Raw genomic sequence first — 20,268 nt, 5'->3', positions numbered from 1 at the left:
AAAAAAAAAAAAAAAAAAAGAAGGTAGCAGGAGGGAAAGAATGAAGGGGGGGAAATCGGAGGGGTAGACGAACCAGGAGAGACGATGGACTCTGAAAAACAAACTGAGGGTTCTAGAGGGGAGGGGGGTGGGAGGATGGGTTAGCCTGGTGATGGGTATTGAGGAGGGCACATTCTGCATGGAGCACTGGGTGTTATGTACAAACAATGAATCATGGAACACTACATCTAAAACTAATGATGTAATGTATGGGGATTAACATAAGAATAAAAAAATAAAAAAAAATAAATGCTCAACGTGAAAAAAAAAAAAAGAATTGGGGAGTTTTCTGGATAGGTCTAGGCTAGTTACAAATTTGGGTATCAAGAGCATACAGCTGGAAATAAACAATGGTCCCAGAGATTACCTGGGTCAGGTAGGGAAGAATGCAGAGATTGAGTCCTGGCTCACTGCAACACTCAGAGGTCTGCCAGACAGAGAAGGAAAAGCACGTGACCACAAGAAGGTGTCTGTGAGGTTGCAGAAAACACAAGTCCCAGAAGCACTTTGTTCTTGAATGTCACCAACACACCCCAGTCAATAAAGAGGCTCACAACACTACTCAGCCTCTCTGTTTGCCCAAGGTAAGAGGTGGGATACAGTTCCCTATGTTCCCTTTACGCAGCTCCCCCACCGATCCTATTAAACTAGGGTGACCACATAGTTTATTTTATATTCATTAATATATTTTATTTACGAGCTTGACCCTTGAGAGCATCAGAGCAACCAGACATCAGAGGAACAGCATAAACCGGTATTGTACCTGATACACTCCGAGGTATGCTCTCACCCTTTCTAAAAACCCAAACGCTCAAACCGGACTCATAAACGTCCAATGCTTTGGTCGCATTTCCCACCAAACCACCCTGCCATTTTCTCCCAGAAATTATCACACAGAAGAAAAACGAAAGGGATGGGGATGTGAGAAGGAAATTCCATCCAAACAAGTTATGCACAGAAAGGGTACCTCATGGGTCCTGCTGAGTCTCCCAGGTGGACCACTGAGCCCCCAAAGGAAGCGCAGGCCAGGTACGCCAGCGCTGGCCTCGCAGCTTGGCTACTTACCACCTCCGCCTCTCTGAGTTTCAGTTTCCCCCGCTGCAATCTGGGGACACCCATCCCCAGGACCGCCGGGTGGAAGAAGCAAGAAACGCACGCCCCCTCTAAGCCCTGGACCCGGCAGGTAGAAGGCACACAGACAGCAGTAAGGGTAATAATCACAGTCAGGGGCCCAAAGACCTGGGTTCGAGTTTCACCTGTGCCCCTGGCCTAGCAGCGCCTTTTCGCCCTGGCACCAACGAAATGAGCAGGTCCCTTCGCCCGTCCTCGGTCCCGGCGCACCGGACCCTCGGACACACTGGCAGCGCGGCTCCACGGGTGGCTCCCCCTACCCCAGGGGGAAGCCAGGCGGCCGGGAGAGCAAAGGCGGGAGGGCGGCGGGCAGCCACTGACCTGCTTGAAGGTGCTGCTGAGGAAGTAGACGAGCGAGAGCCCGAAGACCAGGGCGAGCACCCACCTCTTCCGGAGGAGCCGGCGCCACACCATGGCCGCTAGGTTCACCATGCCGGGGCGGACGCGGGGCGCGGCGGCCGGGGCGCGGAGTGGGGAAAGCCCGGGGCCCGGGCGGCATGGCCCCTATGCGGCCGGCAGCCCCATTCCTCGCGGCGGGCGCCGGCCCCGCGGCCTCCGGCCCAGCCAGCTCCCGGCAGCCACCCCGCGCCGCCCCACGTGACCCCGCTCCCCGCCCCGCCTCCGCTCCGCTCGCGTCGCCCACTGGCCTCGCTCGGCTCCTCCCCATTGGTCCCTGAGAAGCGGCGGCCTCCTATTGGCTGAATCCCGAAAAGGAGGCGGGCAATCGCGTGCGCACCGCAGGAGTAGCAGCGCCGCGGTCTTAGCGCCCGGCTAAGGACGCCTGAGAGAACCCGACGAGAGGCCGGAAGCACTCGGAAGTCACGTGCTCCCCGGGCCTCGACTGTGATTGGCTTGGAAGGACGTGAATGATGCTGCTGTGATTGCTGAATTGTCTGGGCAGGTAAAAAGAGAACGCGTTTTTTTTCTCCGGGGACAGTCCGTGTAGTCTCCTGTCCTTGCAGTCCTGGGGCGTCTTGTGCTGAACGTTGGTTGCAGGAATGAGAGATGCTCGCGGCTTTGTTCCTCAAGTGCACCTGCCGGCTTCTAGTGCGTGGAACGCAGCAGATGCTCTCGCGTGCATTTCGGTGCATTCCTGTAACGGCCTGGGGGCGCAACTTAAAACAAAGCATGCATTGAAAAGTCTTCAGAGGGATGTTGTACAATGAATGGAGCAGAGTGTTAAGAGGCGTCTCATTCAGTCGTTCAGATGCATCCCACGTGCAAAATTTTATTCCAGAATTCAATATTGGAATAATTATGTATGGCCTGCTTCCAAGAGTGAATCTGAAGCCCCCTGAAAGCGAGCATCTGAAAGTAGAATCTTGGGCATGTGATTTAGGAGGCTGTGTCAAATTTGGGAATTGAATTTTGGGGATGCTGTATTTTATTTTCCCCAAGGATTTGCAAGTGATGGGGAATCACTGGGAGGGGCCATTGAGGTGACATTGCATGTTCTTAAAAAATATTTACATAATGAGCTTTCCTTCATATGTGAAGATAGTGCTACTGACCCGTTTCTTAGCTGATTTTCCAAAAGAGAAGAGAGGGTTAGCCAGTGAATTGTCTCTAATCAGTGGTCCTAGTAACACCAATGCTGTCCTTTGAAGAAGGTGGTCAGGATTAGGAAATCATTCAACAACTGATTATGATGTCCTCGACTAAAAGATATCATCTTTGGTCCTGATACAAAAAAAAAAAAAGGCTAAACCTATTCATGGAAAGTCTGTGGCTTTTATTTTTCTAGGGTGAAAAGTCAGGGAGGGAGAAAGGGATATACAAAAAGGTAACTGAGATCCATAATAAATATTGAATAAACATTTGAGTATTTGTTTGTTGAATGCAACTCTGTGCTAGGCAGTTCTGGATGCTGAGGTACAGGGGTGAGCCAGACATAGTATCCCTGCTTTTGTGGCATTTACATTCTAATGGGGGACAGATCATAAATAAGCAAACATATAAGTGAACATTAGCTATTAAAGAAGATAAAACAGGGCAACATATGGTGAGTCAGGAGGATGAGAGGAGAAGGCTTCTGGGAGGAGGTGACCTTTGACCTGAGGGAGCTAGACAGAAGGAAAAGCATTGAAGGAACAGAGAACTGGCGTATAAAGGCCCTGAGGGCAGGGACAAGCCGGCCTGTTTGAGAAACAAAGTCCAGTGTGGCTGTTGGGGAGGGGTTAAAGGAAGAGTAGAGGGAAATAAGATTGGAAACAGGTGAAGCTGCATCAGGCAGAACCTGTAGGCCATAAACAGAGTTTGGATTCTATTCTGGTTGCAATGGGAAGCCATTAGAGGGCCTCACACATATTTTCTGTATTCCCCAATCAGGACTCATAGTTTGACAGTAGGACAGAATTCGTTAATATAATATCCTCAGGAGTCCTAAAGAGGGATCAGTGAGAGGCTAACCAGAGATAGGGAGCAGACAGAACCATATGCTTAGAGCTACCCATGATGCCCTAAGACATTCTCAGGTTCAAGCCATCCCACAGACTGTTCCCTTAAGTGTTCTGTTCCCTTCAGGGTTTGGAGTCTGGTAAGCTCTGGTGACCTGTGCATCCTTCTGGAGGAAGTGGAGGGAGAGGCCTGCTTTCTCTGGACTCTAGCGGTCACAACCCCATCAGAGCCCTGAAGGCCCACCTCAGGCGTCATCAACATGGAGTTCTGAAGTCCATGTGGCTCCTCACAGTGACCCAGGTGATGTGTCTCCATGAGAATTCACATCCTTATTATCACCATATTAAATGTGAGGGCTGGAAGGTAGCTTTGGGTTTCAGTCACACACACCATCAACCCCCCAATTTAACAGATGGGGCATCTGAGGCCACAGAGAGGTTGCTGATTTGTCCAAGGGTGCTCCTAACAGCATGTTAGGAGCAGCATCAGTTCCAAAGCCATGTCTCATTCTCCCATCCTCCAGCATCTCCTTGCTCCACATTTCACTGCTGCCTCTCACATGAGGAATTCTTCCTCCGCCTCTGGGTCTCAACATCCTCATCTGCAAAATGGGGTGATAACACTTTCCTCCCAGGGAATGAATGTTGAATTAAGAGTTGGATGACCTAACGGATGCAAGCAGGGTTTGCAGAATGTCAGATAACTCTGGGGATGTGAGGTAGGAGTAATAATACTTGTTTACAGTTGCCTTGGCAATCCGACCGGCAATGGGAATGTTGAGAGACTCTAGCTCATGCCATATGTTGACTTCCAGGTCTTAAGGAAAATGCAGAGGCGCCACAGCAGTAACACGGATAACGGTCCACCTGAAAGGTAGGTAGGACCTCTCCTGGTTTCGTTTCATCTGGAGGCTCTGGGCTTCAGATGGTCTGGGGCAAACCAAATCTCGATTGAATAATACCTGCCTTTCGGGGTTACTTGTGAGATAAGCAAAGGAGATCTGGTTGGAAACTGCTTTGCCCAGTGATGGCATATACTTCTCAATACAGCAGCTTGCTCTTGCTTTTAGGGTAATCCCCAAAGCCCGTGGGACAGGCGATCCGCTTGACTCATTGCATCAATGATCGTTCCCACAGATTTTAACTTACAGAGGTGAGTGAGTGAGGACATAGAGAGGCTAAGGGCACTGGGAGAAGATTTGGTTCCTTACATTTCCCAAGAGAGTGGGGTACGCCTTTCCAGGAAGGGCCACAGGGGGAAGCACCAGTGTCAGTCGGGAGGCAGAAAGAAGCAAGGAGTAAGCACAGGCCACAGCTTTTATTAGCAGATGCCAAATAGACAAATAGAAAAAAAATCTCAGAAAACACTCATGAGCTAGCATTACTGTCTAGTGAAGTCCAAGAGAGTCCACACCATGGAGATGTGTTCTCACGTTGTGACACTCTCCACCTGTGCTGTACATACATCCCAGGACCAGGCATCTGAGCTCTGCCTTCACATCCCATGCCGGGTCCCCTGCGAGCCCAAGGTTGACGACAAGGTCACAGTGTGTCTGCCAGTCCCATTAAGACTGTTTTGCATCAGCCCTGCCTGTTCTACAAGGAAGAGCACTGGCCTTAAGTCAGATGACCCTCAGCCAAAATCCCAGCTTAGCCATTTCCCATCTGTGGTGCCTTTGGTGAACAACTCCACCCCTGGATCTCAGTTTCTTCCCCCCTCCCCGCAATAAAATCCAGATAATAAAACTCAGGGTTGTTGATGAATGAGCGAATGAGCATGAAAATGCACAAACACAGCATCTGGCATATAATAAGCATGGCTCTTGGAGCTTTTCTAGCCTCTGAAGACAGAATCGCTGTCTGCCCTCAAGTGAACCGTGAGGTCTTTGGGGGCAGAGACCGCAGCAGGAAAATAATGGCCACCGTGTATGGTGTGCTTACCCTGCACCACCCTCACATTAGCCTGATGAGGTCAGGACTATTTTTACCACTATTTTTACAGTTGAGGAAAGTGAAGCTCAGAGAAGGAAAGTAAGTTACTTGAAGTCACACAGCCAGGAAGCAGCAGGCTGAGATTCAGGCCCCAGCCCATCACCCCTGCTCCCCCTTAGTCCATGCTTTGTGGCACCATATTATGATTGCATCCTATCTGGGTGGATCCACTTCTCCTCCTGGGCTGCCTCACATTCTAGCCCTGAAATGGTTAAGTTGGAAACAGCCTCAGTCCTCCAAGGAATATTGTTTCCCATTTAGGCTGAAATCTCGGCTGGATACTGAGGAGGGGCCCGGGGAAGGGAGGCAAGCTATAAAAAGCCCTTGGTGGGTTGAGTCTTCCCTGAGTTCTAGAGGCCCCCTGAGCCCAGTAAACTCCGTGCTGGTGAGCTCAGGGGGCCAGGAGGGCTTTCCAGGGCCCAATGGCGGAGAGAGGCTGGCCCCTATGTGGGTCAGCGTGGGCAGCTGCCAGAACTCCTGCTTTCTGAGCTCAGTTTCTTGAAGTGCAGAAAAAGCTCACGGCCCCTTGAGGGTCATAGCCATGGTGTCTGTTGTTGTTGTTGTTATTAATATTATTTTTATTGTTATCCCAAGCCCAAGGGAGTAGGACCATACATCTCCTGGGTTTGGGGAGCCAGCAGGGATAGGCCATGGGGTGGGAGAGTGGGTAGCCATCTCCAAGTTCCCTCCCTTGCACCAGGTTTATGATCGTTTCCTCCCAGGTCAAGTTTATGGAGCTAGAGAAGCCAACCCTGAGATTTCTCCAGGCCAGCGTGTCCCCTGCTGGGTTTCACAGTCATTTCACAATGTCCCCTAAGATGGTAATAGGTTTTCCACAGAATAAAGGAATCCCATGGTCAAATAAGGTTGGGAAACACTTAAGTTTCAACAAAATTAGTTTTTTCTTCAGTTGCAGGCCTTCTCAGAGCTTTTATTATGCTCATTCATTCATTCTTTCAAACAGTATTTATTGACCATGCTGTGTGTGCCTGGTGCATTGTGCTGGGCTGGAGAGAGACAGTAGGAATAAACAATCATGATCTTTGACCTCTTGGAGCAGGGCCCAGCCTGAAGTGCTGTTCTCAGTGCTGACTGAACATTAGAATCACCTAGAGGGCTCTCACGAACTAGAGATGTCAAGGCCCACCGCCAAAGATTTTGATTCAATTGGTTAACACTGGGTCTTAGGCACCTGTATTTTTCAGAAGCTCCCCTGAGTGATTATAATGTGCCGCCATGGTTGAGAGCCAGAGGTAGGCAGTGAAATGATACTTGGGAACACTCCCATGCAGTGGGTTAGGGATAGTGAAAACAAGAAACAAGGACACTGTCATTGTCTGGGAGGTAGGAAGGACGCCACCAAGCAAGAGAGATTTTACCTGCAATCTGATGGATGAGCATAGGTGACCCAGGTGGGATGGGTGCGGGGTGGGAAGACATCCCGGTGTCTATGCAAAGGCCCTGCAGTAGGAAGCCCTTGGGCAGTGAGAAAAAGGCACATGGTGACATTGGAGTTTGGAGCCAGAGCGTCCAGGACATCTGACAGTTTTGTCTCTCTGAGCCTCAGTTTCTTTATCTGTAAAATGGGAATGATATTCGTCCCTATGGATAGTGGTTATCTAAACCTGCAGGAGGGAGTTTAGAATGGGAAGCCCTTTCAGTGGGACAGTGAAATAATCAAATATGTGTTTTTTAAAATGCATCCTGGTCTCCGAGTGGACAGTAGATCATACAGAGTCTAGGATGATGTGCCTCGATGAAAGCTAGCACACGTTTACTGAGTACCTACTGCATGCCCTGGGTTGTGGGGTCCACAGAGGATGACTGGAACTCAGCTCTCACACTCAGTAAGGTCGTGACATATTTTAAGTACCATAGGGGTCTGCGAGGTGCCTTGGGGGCAAGTGAGGGGAGGGAGGCTCTTTGCTCCTCCCCCTGACACCTGCACACCTAGCAAACCAGCTCTACTTGTCTCTGTTGGGCAGACTGAGTTTCCACATCATGCTCCCATTTGAAAAGAAGGCAAGCCCAAGAGAGCTGACCTCCAGACCTCCCAGGCATGGTGCTCATGGCAGAGTGTACCCGGTTCGGGGCTCTCCAGTCTTGTAGGGGTAACTCTGAGCTCTCTGCTCCTCCAGCAATGGCTCTCAAAGAGCCACAGAATCCTTTGCCAGATAGCAGTACAGGAGGCTGTGGTTGGAACTAGAGAAGGCATTTGGCCCCGGAGGTCTCTCCAGAGGGATCCCATGTATTGAGCTCCTGCTCTGTGCTGGGTACACTGAAAAGGCTGTTGTAAATTTGATCCCACAGGAATTCTATGTATGAATGGTGTTTCTACCATCTTCAGGTGAGAAAAGTGAGTGCCGGATTGCTAAGGCCCCTAGGAAGCCCCCTAGGAAGCGTGGAGCTGGGGTTTGAATGTGGGCTCTTCTGTTGAGTCTTCTTGATGTTACTGTCTGCTGCTCTCCAAATATCAGCTGTGACCCAAGGCTGGGCCCTCGTGGAAACTGGGAGTCATTGAAAATTCCAGGGCTGGGGTCCCTGGGTTCCTGAGGTTATTCTAGAATCATAGAATCTGTGCTGGCTTTTCAGTAGAGTAGAGTGGTGAAGAAAACAGGCTCTGGAGTTAGTTGAATCTCTCCTGTCCTGTCCCTTCCTGGCTATGTGACTCAGGACGTGTTCCTTTCTCTGGGCTCAGTTTCTTGATCTGTAAGATGGCGGTAATATTGGTACCTAACTCACAGAGTTGATAGGAGGGTGTCATGATTTAATCAACGGGAAGCCTTTAGAAAACTATCTGGCGCACGGTAAATTTTCCATGAAGATTATGACCCTGTTGCTGGTACTGTCTGTCTCAGTTTGCCAGGGCTTCTGTGACATACCGCACGCTGGGTGGCTTAAACGTTAGCGATTTATTGTGTTACTATTCTGGAGGCTGGAAGTCCAAGATCAAGGTGTGGGCAGGGTCGGTTTCTTCTGAAACCTTTCTCCTTGGTTTGTGGATGGCCTCCTCCTTTCCCTGTGTCCTCACTGGTCTTCTGTGTGTGTCCATGTCCTAATCTCCTCTTATAAAGACACTAGTCATATTGGATTAGGACCCACCCTAGTGGCCTCATTTTAACTTAATCACCCACTGCAAAGACCCCGTCTCCAAGTACAGTCACTTTTGAGGTCCGGGGGTTAGGGCTTCAACAAAGGAATGGGGAGGGGTGGAAAACAATTCGGCCTGCAACAATATTGGTACTCTTGTTTGCCCCCCATCCTCCACTGGGGTGCCGTCTTTCTCTCCCCCCCCTGACTTGGTGGGGCTCTCTTTTCCCTCCTGGCCCAGAAATCGCAGCCAAGCGCTCAGCTCTGAGGCGAGCGTGGATGAAGGCGGTGTCTTTGAGAGTCTGAAGGCAGAGTCGGCCTCCCCACCTGCGCTCTTCTCTGGTCTCCCCAGCCTCCCAGCGGGCAGCCTGCCCGCCACCCCGTTTCCGTCCAGCCTGGTGCTGGGGGCATCGGCCGGAGGCGGGGACGTGTTCATCCAGATGCCTGCGTCCAGGGAGGAGGGCGGGGGCCGGGGCGAGGGGGGCGCCTACCACCACCGCCAGCCCCACCACCACTTCCACCACAGCGGCCACCGCGGGAGCTCACTGCTGCAGCACGTGGGCGGGGACCACCGCGCCCACTCGGACGAGGGGGGCGACGAGCAGCCGGGGACGCCCGCCCCTGCCCTGTCCGAGCTGAAGGCCGTGGTCTGCTGGCTCCAGAAAGGCCTGCCCTTCATCCTGATCCTCCTGGCCAAAGTGTGCTTCCAGCACAAGCTCGGTGAGTCTGGGGGCTTGCGGGTGTGGCAGCTTGGGGCTTCACCTGCCGGGTCGGGGCCCCTTCATCCCAAGGGCCAGGGCAGGGTTGTAGAGGCCTTCATGGTGCCCAGTGCTTAAGAGTATGGGATTCCGAGTCAGACCTGGGATGCGATCCTGCTCGGCCAGCTGTGTGACCTGGGACAAGTCACTCGCCTTCTCTGAGCCTGTGTCATCCTCTGTCCAGTGGGGGTTGTCGTTTGTCCTGCAGAAACTTCCTCTGCTGCTCGGTTGGCGTAAAGGAATAGAGGGTAGTGACTTTTTAATGTTGCTCATGGTGCCTCGTAAGCTCGGGCCAGGCCCAAGGAGCCTGAGAGGACCGTGGCGGACCTCTTCTGTCCCACAGGCATTGCCGTGTGCATCGGGATGGCTAGCACCTTTGCCTACGCCAACTCCACGCTGCGAGAACAGGTCTCTCTGAAGGTGAGTCACTCGGCGAGTTGGTGTCCTACGCGCCTGTCGCGCGTGACCACAAACTCAGTGGCTTAAAACAGTACAGATTTACTCTCTGATAGTTCTGTGGATCAGAAGTCTGAAGCGGGTCTCTCCAGGTGAAGATCGGCTGTCAACACGACTGTTCTTTCGGGAGGCTTCAGAGGAGATCCCCTTGCCTTGCCTTTCCCAGGTTCTAGAGGTCACCCACATTCTTTGGCTCGTGGCCCCTTTTCCACCTCCTCTGAGCCCTCAATGCCGCATCTCTATGCCCACCTGTCTGTCTGTGGTCACATCTCCTTGGGAACGCTCCCTTCTGTGTCCTCTTCTGCTTTTAGGGACTCTTGTGATTACATCGGGCCCAGCTAGAAAATCCAGGCATCTCCCCATCTCAAGGTTAGCTGCATAGCCATCTAAATTCTGCTAACATAGGGACGCCTGGGTGGCTCAGTCGGTTAAGCGTCTGCCTTCGGCTCAGGTCATGATCCCAGGGTCCTGGGATCCAGTGCCACATCGGGCTCCCTGCTCCGAGGGGAGCCTGCTTCTCCCTCTGCCTCTGCCTCTCTCTCTGTCTCTCATGAATAAATAAATAAAATCTTTAAAAAATAAATAAATAAATTCTGCTAACATAGCCACAGGTGACAGAGACTAGGACGGGGACGTCTCCGGGAGGCCACTCTTCTGCCTGCCACTCCTGGGCAGAGATCCCTGGATGTGCCATCCTTCTCCCGCACCCTCCCAACTGCAGCGTCTCCCCCATGTGCCCACAGCACCCTTATCTGCCTGGCCACTGTCACGGTTGAGGCCAGCCCACTGGCACTGCTGGTTCACCAGCTTCACCATCATCATCCCGAGTTCCCATGTAACCTCCGCTTGGTGCTAACCACGCCAAGCACAAAGCTGGGCAGATGGCATAGTTCATCTTGCAGATTTGTCCCAGCGGCCCTGGAGGGAGACAGAATCATTCTTAGCTCATTTTCCCAATGAGGAAGCGGTGGCTCAGAGACACTAAGTGCCTTGTGTATGAGGTCACACAGTCCGTGAAAGTGGTGGTGTCGGGCAGAGAAGCTCTGCACAGATAAGTATTTGATTTCAACCGGGGTTGAACACAGCCCCTCCAGCCACCTGCACACAGGCCCTGGGATAGGTTACCTTGGTGATCTCAGTCCCCCAGTGCTGCCCTGAAAAAGGAACCATTCATACCGACTTCATACACTCATAGAGGGGGTCAAATGAGACAGTGCTTAGGAGGTGTTTAGCACAGGGCCTGGTGTATAGGAAACATTTAATTGAGCTACTTTTAATAAACCTATGCTTTCTACTGTGCATGCGATCCCCTAACAACCACCATCCTCTCTGGTCCTTCTCTCCATCGTTCTCTGGGGCTTTCTTAAAAGCATCTGGGCCTCTCTGAGGCACAGAAGGCGGCTCAGTCTCCATTTGACAGATGAGCACGTTGAGGTTCAGAGCTGGGCATGGACCAGAGGTTCTTCTTGACCCTTGGTCTCATCTTCTTTATGCAAACTCCTTTCTGCTGTTATTAGAATAGCAGGTTGATCAACACCATAATAGGACACTTTTGGTTGCTCTCTCTCAAATGCGGAACATCTAAATATTGCCTTGGCTTAAATTTTAGGGGTCAGAGGCTGCCTATATCCGTGGGTAGGTGTTCTAGGTAGGGATCCTTGAACCCTATGAAGACACAGCTGATGTATTGTCTGTCCATACACATTTTCTGTGAAAGAGATTCTGCATGACCCTTGTAAGTTTAGAAATATCAACTTACTGCTGGAGAACTCTCCCCTTTTGTCCTTCAGAGTTTGGCTTCTCAGGGCATTGCTAATTCTCTTTGTATTCCACCTCTGGTTTGGATTTACAGGAGGATTAAACTGGAATCCATTATTTATTGGAGTAAGAAGGGCTGCTGAGTAGATTATTCACATTGATAAGAGCAGTTGGTTGGTTGGAGGTGGTTTCTAGGGTCATTAACCTTGACCACTCCTGGAATAATGGGTGGATGGAGATGCATTTATTTTGTCTACTCTGTGGAAATGTGCTCTGTAACCATGCACGGGGCACTGACCTGTGTCTAGAGACAGTGGAGCATTTACCAAAACCGCAGGGAAGGTTACACTGAGAAAGTTATGACCTCATCTTATTCCAGCAATGCAGCCGCCCTGATCCAGGAAAAGATGAGCTTTTGGGAATCAGCAGCACAGGAGTCTGTGTGTATCTCCCAGACTACATAGGCAGGAGCACACCCTGCCCCGCACCTCCTCTAGAAATTCCTTGGGATGGCTCTCAGGCTGAGAAGCTGCTGGGAAACAGGAAACCAAGAAAGTTTTCCAGCTTGGCTTCCTGGGGACTAATCAGAAATGAGCCTGGAGAAAGAAATAGGGATGGTTTGAGGAAAGACTTTGCTGGCCATGTGTGTGAGCTTGAATTGAACACTATAACTGTGGCCCTGGGTTGAATGGTCAGGCCAGGATAGTAGCCCCCATGGTCCAGGCTAGAAAAAGGGAGAGCAGAATTTGTCAACCTGTAGATTTGAATCGACTGCTGCGTTGGAAAATCTGGATCCTAGATCCTGTCATTTAGTGAGTCCGAAACATGAGCCGAAACCAGACTGAAAGTTTACATTTATGAATTTTCCTTCATCCTTAGCAAAACTCCCATTTTCAAATGAGGGCACTGAGGCTTAACACATGTGCCCTTGAGCAAGAGCTGCTTCCCTGCTCTGTGCGTCCAGTCCTTACAGGAAATGTGAACCAACATTGACTGCATGCAGGCACCATTCTAAACATTTCATGTACATCGATTCTCACAACTCTGTAATGGAGTCACGGTATGTACCCATTTTACAGATGAGGAGAGGGAAACGCAGAGAGTTTCAGGAACTTGCCCAGCCCTGCGGCTACAGATCAAGGATTTGAACCCAGGCCGTCCGGCTCCAGAATCCTTGCTACCCGTAGAGCCTTCCTGCTTTTTCACATACCAGGCTCCACATTTCTGTCACCTTCTCTGGGACCACCCTTGGGTTCCAGGGGGGTGGGAAGATGCCAGCGCTCTGTAACCATGCACGGGGCACTGAGCGCTCCACACCCTCAGCCCTGCTTCTTCCAAACCTTTGAGAAAGGGAAAAGTGGCTACTTGTCAGAGAACATTCTGGAATGTTTTGCAATGTGCACCTCTGGCATTGCAGCATCCCTACAAGTCTCTTGCTTTGTCTCCAGGAGAAGAGGTCGGTGCTGGTCATTTTGTGGATCTTGGCCTTTCTGGCGGGGAACACCCTATATGTGCTCTATACGTTCAGTTCCCAACAGCTGTACAACAGGTGAGCAAGCAGGGAGGTCTGACCCCTGGTGGGAAAGTAGGGGGTACTTTGCTGGGCTTGGGACACACAGCTGCCTCACATGAGAACGATGCAGTGGCTCTGTGTCATGTACGTTTTCAATCCCACCCTCTTGTTATATATATGTGTGCTGGGGCAGAGTTCTCTAATAGAAACACACTGCAAGCCACATGTGTGACTTACATTTCCCAGTAACCACATAGTGGGTAGGTGGGAGAGGGTTGGCCAGCGAGGGCCTGTAGGACTAGGCTGAAACTCCAGCCAAGCTTCCAAATCACGGATGTCTCTTTTAAAAATGGACCTTGAGGAATGGGCAGTTTCTCCACTTTTTGGGACCACTCCATAAAAGCAATTTGGGGAGTTAGTTCTAAGGCATCAAGACACATCACACACACTGGCCCAGAATATCAAGGTCCTGGTGGATGGAGGGTGGAGGAGGTAGCATTTCCCAGAAACTTGGATGAATTTCCAGCTCATGCCATTGTCTGAGCATGATCACATTCATAGGCTTAGACCTCTGTGCCCCCATTGAACCAGGGCTGAGTCAAACTGGCAGCACAGAAAGGGAGAGAGAAGCTTAGGAGAAAAGCAACAGAGTTGAGCCCCCTTCCGTAATAATGTCAATGGTCTAGAATGTGTTTGTAAGTGAACCCCATAGCCATTAGCTCCTTTTACTCTCCCAGTGACCCAGCAGGGTATTGCTGGCCCCATTTCGCAGGTGGGGAAACTGCGGCTTCATGAAGCTTTTCCTAATGAGTCTTAGTCCTGGTAGGCAGTCTTTGACAGTGAGATTGAATCTTCCTAGGATTTGAACTCGAATGACCAGCATCCTTCCGCTTACCAGCTTTGTGCCCTTTGGCAAATAATGGAAACTCCTTATGCCAGTTTCCTCATTGTGAAACCAGGACCAGGTTATTCTTGCCTTATCCACCTGACAGGCCAATTATTCAGAAGGCCAGATGTTATAATACATGAAAAGTACTGGGTAAACTGAAACATTGATATATCATAATCCTATCATGATTGATACTATTCTTTCATGATGAATTACCATAGGTGTTGGTGGTGGTGCCTCAGGAGGGGTGAAACTGACAATAAAATACATCAGTCCATTAAAGTTCATAGTGAACGTTAGAAATAAGTGGACTTGGGCGCCTGGGTCGTGCAGTTTGTTAAGCGTCCGACTCTTGGTTTCTGCTCAGATCATAATCGCAGGGTCCTGGAATCAAGCCCCATGTTGGGCTCTGCACTGGGCATGGAGTCTGCTTAAGATTCTCTTCTCCCTCTGCCCTTCCCCCCCCCCCACCCAATGTGTGCATGCTCGTGCTCTCTCTAAAATAAATAAATAAAATCTTTAAAAAACAAAAAAAAGAAAAGAAGGAAGTGGACTTAGCAATCAATCTGCAAAAACACTTTGGCCCTGTCCCTCCTCCAAAAGCAAAAAAAGGAAAAAAAAAGAAACCCTAAGACGGTGAGCTACAACCCAGACAGGTGAATCTAACACCAGCTGGTGTCTCTGAGATAAAAGTGGAAGTCAGATCCTCATTGTATTGCCATCACAGAAGCTTAATAGAGAAGCAGAGCCAAGCAGCCCAGGGTCCCGGGGCAGAATGGGAGCAGAAGCAGAGGTGCCGGCCTCTCCCTGAGTTATAACGTGGATGGCCACTCCAACTTGGAGGAGAGGCATCCTCCAGAGACAAGACTAGAATGTGAAAGGACACAGAAGGTATCGGGAGAGGTTGCCAAAATAGGTTGTGTTTATTGATTTTGCCCTACTCTTGACTCTTTGAGGATCTTTATTACAAATAGAAATAGATTTTTTAAAATAAAAGTAAAAAATAGACCACTTCATTCCTTGGATGCTATCATAAGAGAGCCCGGTTTGTGCTATTTCCTGCCAGCCCAGCAGAATATGTGAGAAGCATTCAGAAAGCATCCACGCTGGGCTGTGTGCACTGTTCCTTGCTTTATGGGGGACAGAGAGGACTTGGTGTGGCCTTTGCTCAGAGCCTTGAATCAGCAGGAGGAAAAGCGAGTGGACCAGCACAGTTTGGATGCTGGTTCCTATCCTGGCTCTCATTCCAGCCAAGAGCCATGGGCAGGTGACTCTACCTCTTGGTGCTCTGGTTTCTCCAGCTCAGATGGGAATAATCATAGCACCTGCTTCATAGAGTCTTTGGGAAAATGAAATGAGTTAAGACATGTGAAGTCTGTAGGATAGGCCAGCAATGATGTAAATAGCCAAGATATCCTAGCTATTATGTTATTATGACTAACATCATTACTCTCAGAGATGGTAGAGAGCAGTGCTACTCAAAGTGTGGTCCATGGACCAATGCCAGTTGGAGAACGGCTTGTTGTCTGTGTTTAACAAGGTAAGTGCAAAAATTGAATGTGAGGTTAACTTACCTGGTCACAGATGGGTAGAATGGGTTTACATACTCCGAATAGCGCTGCTATGGGATAAAGACTGAAAGCACTAAGTACAGCCAGGATATCCAGGTCAGAATCCACCTCTGCCCCTTAGTGTTTGTAGGACCTTGTGCGTGTACTTTATCTTTCTGTGCCTCTGTTTCCTCATCTGCAAAATGGGGCCGTAATAGTGCCTACCTCATAGGGTTGCCGTTACTATCATGGCAGGGTCTGTAGTACGTCTGTTATCTCAGTCGAATCCCACCAATAACACTATGAAGGAGGGAATGACTTCCATTTTGCAGAGGAGAACCCTGAGGCTTACGAGATAACATGATTCGCCCAGGGTCCAATAAATGGAGAAAACTGGATTCAAATTCAGGTCTTTCTGATATTAATGCCCATATGCTTATCATGCCATGTGACCTTGGGCCACGTACTTCACCTCTCCAAGCTTCAGTGCTTCAGTTATAAAGTGGGAATAAGCAATGCTCACTGTGCAGGACAATGAGATACAGTGAACAGAGGTGTCTGCACATCAGTTTCCCTCCTCCCTATATAGTGTTGGCCAGCCTACTTGCCTCCCTCCCTTTCGCTTCCTCTGTGGAAGCCTATTGTGGACTCATAAAACTGGAAGGCACCTTAACTAATGAGGCTCCTGGCCAATCTCCTTGCATAGCCCTCAGGGGAACTGAGGCTCAGAGAGGTTAAGACACCCACCTGAAGTCACACAGCAAGTTAGCAGCAGATTCAGAAAGAGGACACAGATGTCTGATCCCCAGTTCAGGGCTCTGTCTACAGGTAATACTTACAAGGCTCCCAGAAGGGCCAGGGATCCTAAGCGAGTGTCTGGACTCTCTGAACCATCTCCCCTTCTCCCCCAGCCTCATATTCCTGAAGCCCAACCTGGAGACGCTGGACTTTTTCGACCTGCTGTGGATTGTGGGCATCGCTGATTTTGTGCTGAAGTATGTCACCATTGCCCTCAAGTGCCTCGTCGTGGCCCTGCCCAAGATCATCCTGGCTGTCAAGTCCAAGGTAGGCACTAGCTGTGGCCACAGATAGCCCCAGTCACGCTGATCATGCAGGGTATTCGGGTCACCTTAAGAGTAGGTGCGGGCAGAGTTGATGCCACCATATGTCACCCACCTCTTACAGTTCCCCGAGTCTGAGCATGTTCTTTGTTGTCACCGCCATCCTCTACTCCTCAAGGGCACTTCTGAGTTTCATTGTTCAAAACTGCCCTTCATGCAATTTTCATCTAAATGTCACCTGAGAAAGGAAAAAAGCACGTTGCCATGCCCTGAGTCCTGCTTCTCCCAGGGAAGGATGGCTTTCATAGGTTTCAAATCTTTGTGACTTTAGGAGTGTTGTTTTTTAAAGGGAAGGGTACTGGGGCTCAGAAGAAACAAACTCCATCTTTCTGTGCCTCGATTAGGGATGTCTGCCGTGGACACAGGATGGGGTGTGGTGGCAGGGGTGCTTTGCCTGCAGGAAAGGCCTGCTGGTAGGTGTTGGAGCAGATAGCTGTTGTAATTCAGAGGACTGAGCAGAGTTGGGAAAAGACATCATCTTTAGAGGTTAATTAATATCAATGCCTCTGCAAGAACACTCGAAGCAGGGAATCTGGACAGAGGGAGACGCACTCAAGAATTTCTGAAGACTCCTGCTTTCCATTCTGTAAGAGCAGTCCATCTTTTCAACTTCAGACAGCCCAGAATTCATCACAGGCCTTGGCTGGCAGGAAAGCAGGTTGGAACTGGCCATCCATCTTGAGTGCCCAAAGCCATTGACCAAGTGCATCGGGAAAACACTGCTGTGTCCCTTCTTTACTCACACACTCAATACTTCTGACACCACATGTGTGGGGTTCCCCCACATCAGGCAATGCTCCGACACCAGCTGGGTTCAGTCATTTGCTAGAATAGCTCACAGAACTCAGGGAAACACTTAACTTTCATTTACCTGCTTATCATATCATAAGGGATAAGATAAAGGATACTGAGGATTAGCCAGATGAAGAGGCACATAAGGTGAGGTCTGGAAGGGTCCTGGGCACAGGAGCTTCTGTCCCCATGGAGTTGGGGTGCAGCACCCTCCCGGCATGTGGACGTGTTCACCAACCCCAAAGTTCTCAGAACCCCGCAGTATTGGGATTTTTATGGAGGCTGTATCACATAGGCATGATTGATCATTAACTGCATTTCCAGCCCCTCTCCCCTCTCTGGAATAAGGGAGATAGGGCTGAAAGTTCTAAGCTTCTGATCATAGCTTGGTTTTTCTGGTGACCAGCCCCCATCCAGGAGCCCACCAGGAGTCACCTCATTAGAACCAAAGATACTACAGGAAATTCCAAGGGATTTAGGAGCTCATTTTCAGCAACTGGAGGCAGAGACCAGTAGAGATAATTTTTTATTATTTCACATCAGGGCAGTCTGGGTCTGATTTTGTATCCCCCACGCCTCACCTTCACTTCCCCACCATGTGGTTTATTCAGTTGAACCAAAATCCTAGGTTACTGTGGTTTCCTTAGGTGAAGGCACAGGTCTGATGCCCAGGGGCAGTGCCAGGGAGTCTAAAATGGCATAAAGACAGAAAAGAGACACGGAAGGGTGCCTGGGTGGCTCAGTCGTTGGGCATCTGCCTTCGGCTCAGGTCATGATCCCGGGGTCCTGGGATCGAGCCCCACATCGGGCTCCATGCTCAGCAGGAAGCCTGCTTCTCCCTCTCCCACTCCCCCTGCTTATGTTCCTTCTCACACTGTGTCTCTCTCTGTCAAATAAATAAATAAAATATTAAAAAAAAAAAAAAAAGAAAGAAAAGAGACAATGAGAAGAAAGACCAAAGGGAAACAACAGATCTCAGGAAGTCCTGAGATGCCTCCCCACATGCCCCTCTGAGACCACCATCACCATTACCCTTCACCCGCTGAGCTCACGCCAAGTACCAGGTCGGCAGCAGGGATTTGACAATGGGAAGCAGTGTGGCCCGATGGTTAGACATGTCAACTTTAGCATTGGGCACGTTGACATTCAGGTCCCAGCTATACCCCTTCCTAGCTGTGTGACCTTGGATGGCTTACCTAGCCTCTCGTGCCTCAGTTTCCCCGTCTGCAAAATGGGGATAATACTTGTGCTGGATATCTTCCTCTGGCCCTTCCAGAGATACGGTCCACAGTATCCTTTCCCACTCAGGCTGACCTGGGCGAACTACACAAATGGGCTCCTGCGGCCCCCGGCTTCCAGCTGGTCAGCCAATGGGAAGCCTGAAAGGACAGGAGGCAGAGGTATTTCTTCCTCTAGCATATGAGTCTACGGCAGCTGTAACAAACTGCCACATAAATTTGTTGTCTTATGGTTCTGGAGGTCAGAATTCCAAAATGGGTTTCACTGGGCCAACGTCAGGGTGTTGGCAGGGCTGTGTTCTTCCTCCATCTTCAATCAGTAACGGCAGGTTGAGTCCTTCTCTCTTTTCTCTTTCTGACCTCTGCTTCTATCATCACCTCTTTAACCCTGAAACTCCCGCCTCCATCTCATGAGGACCCTTGTGATGACATTGAACCCGCCCAGAGAATCCGGGATGATCTCCCCATCCCAAGATCCATAGTGCTCTTTGCCGTGGAAGGGGACATTCACAGCTTTGGGGGATCAGGATGGGGACATCTTTCAGGTCAGTGCTGTTCTGAGTGCTTTATACACATAAGCTCATTGAATCTGCACAACTCCATGAAGCAGGTACTGTTATTACTACCATCCCCTTTCACAGATGTGGGAAACGATTCTAAACTCACAGGTCCCATCATGGGCAGCCCCCCACAGACAGCTTTCTGTCAAGGGAGAGTAATGACGAGTAACCCAAGCTAGGGGGATAACAGCTCGCAGCCTGAGGAAGCTTCTCCACCCCTGGTTGCCTTCCCTAAACCCTGCCCACACCTTTGTAAAGAGCAGATGTATTAAACTCTTTTTTGATTAATAAACGGCCAAAAGATTTAAACACCCTTTGCCAAAGAAGATCTACCGCTAGCAAATAGATTTCTGAAAAAATGCTCAGCATTGTTAATCTTTAGGAATGAAAGCCACAGTGATATGCCACACACGTGGGTGATGGTGGCCAACGTGGAAAGGCCAGACCACACTACATGCCGTGTGTGGGCAGAGCTGCCGGAGACCCGGAACTCACGCGCTTCCGGTGGGAATGTAAATGGTACCATCCACTTTGGAAGCCAGTTTGTCTGGTTTTTAGAAGGTGAAGCATATGCCTGCCGTGGGGTCCAGCCCTCCCACCCATAGGCGTCCACCCAGGAGGAGTGATAACTCACATCCATGTGAAGACTCTTGTGTGAATATTCATACAGCTTTATTTATAATATCCATAAACCAGAAATCACCTAAATTTCCATGAATAGGTGAACAGAGATAGAAATTTTGGTATCTGCATGCAACAGAATACAACTCAGCAATGTAAAGGGATGAACTATAGTTGACCCTTGAACAACACAGGTTTGAGCTGTACGGGTCCACTTATACATGATGTTTTTCTGATAAATAACAGCACAGAATCGTCAATGTATTTTCTCTTCCTTATGTTTTTTTAATTTTTTAAGATTTTATTTATTTATTTGACAGAGAGAGGGAGCACATAAGCAGGAGAGTGGCAGGCAGAGGGAGAG

General features: G+C 49.8%; 2 protein-coding genes across 5 annotated transcripts in view; one reads left to right on the top strand and one right to left on the bottom strand.

Moving 5' to 3' along the window:
• The window catches only part of SPRING1 (SREBF pathway regulator in golgi 1), a 19,403-nt gene extending 17,651 nt beyond the window's left edge, over positions 1-1,752 (bottom strand). For 2 of the 4 annotated variants that reach the window (XM_044921087.1, XM_044921088.1), the window contains exon 1: positions 1,492-1,685. In XM_044921087.1, coding sequence (XP_044777022.1) covers positions 1,492-1,602 — 111 coding nt within the window. In that variant the 5' untranslated portion in view covers positions 1,603-1,685. Of the gene's footprint in view, positions 1-1,491 lie in introns of all 4 variants that reach the window. The other 2 variants (XM_044921086.1, XM_021698611.2) reach the window with 2 other exon arrangements.
• Positions 1,753-3,843: 2,091 nt separating this feature from the next.
• Positions 3,844-20,268, top strand: part of RNFT2 (ring finger protein, transmembrane 2) — a 64,684-nt gene continuing 48,259 nt past the window's right edge. Inside the window, exons 1-6 of the mRNA XM_021698666.1 lie at positions 3,844-3,867; positions 4,382-4,440; positions 8,890-9,368; positions 9,750-9,826; positions 13,069-13,169; positions 16,484-16,637. Of these exons, the coding sequence (XP_021554341.1) occupies positions 3,844-3,867; positions 4,382-4,440; positions 8,890-9,368; positions 9,750-9,826; positions 13,069-13,169; positions 16,484-16,637 (894 nt within the window). The remainder of the gene's footprint in view (positions 3,868-4,381; positions 4,441-8,889; positions 9,369-9,749; positions 9,827-13,068; positions 13,170-16,483; positions 16,638-20,268) is intronic.

Source organism: Neomonachus schauinslandi, chromosome 14, assembly GCF_002201575.2.
Source record: "Neomonachus schauinslandi chromosome 14, ASM220157v2, whole genome shotgun sequence".
NCBI lineage: Eukaryota > Metazoa > Chordata > Mammalia > Carnivora > Phocidae > Neomonachus > Neomonachus schauinslandi.
This window is presented reverse-complemented; position numbering and strand designations above follow the sequence as displayed.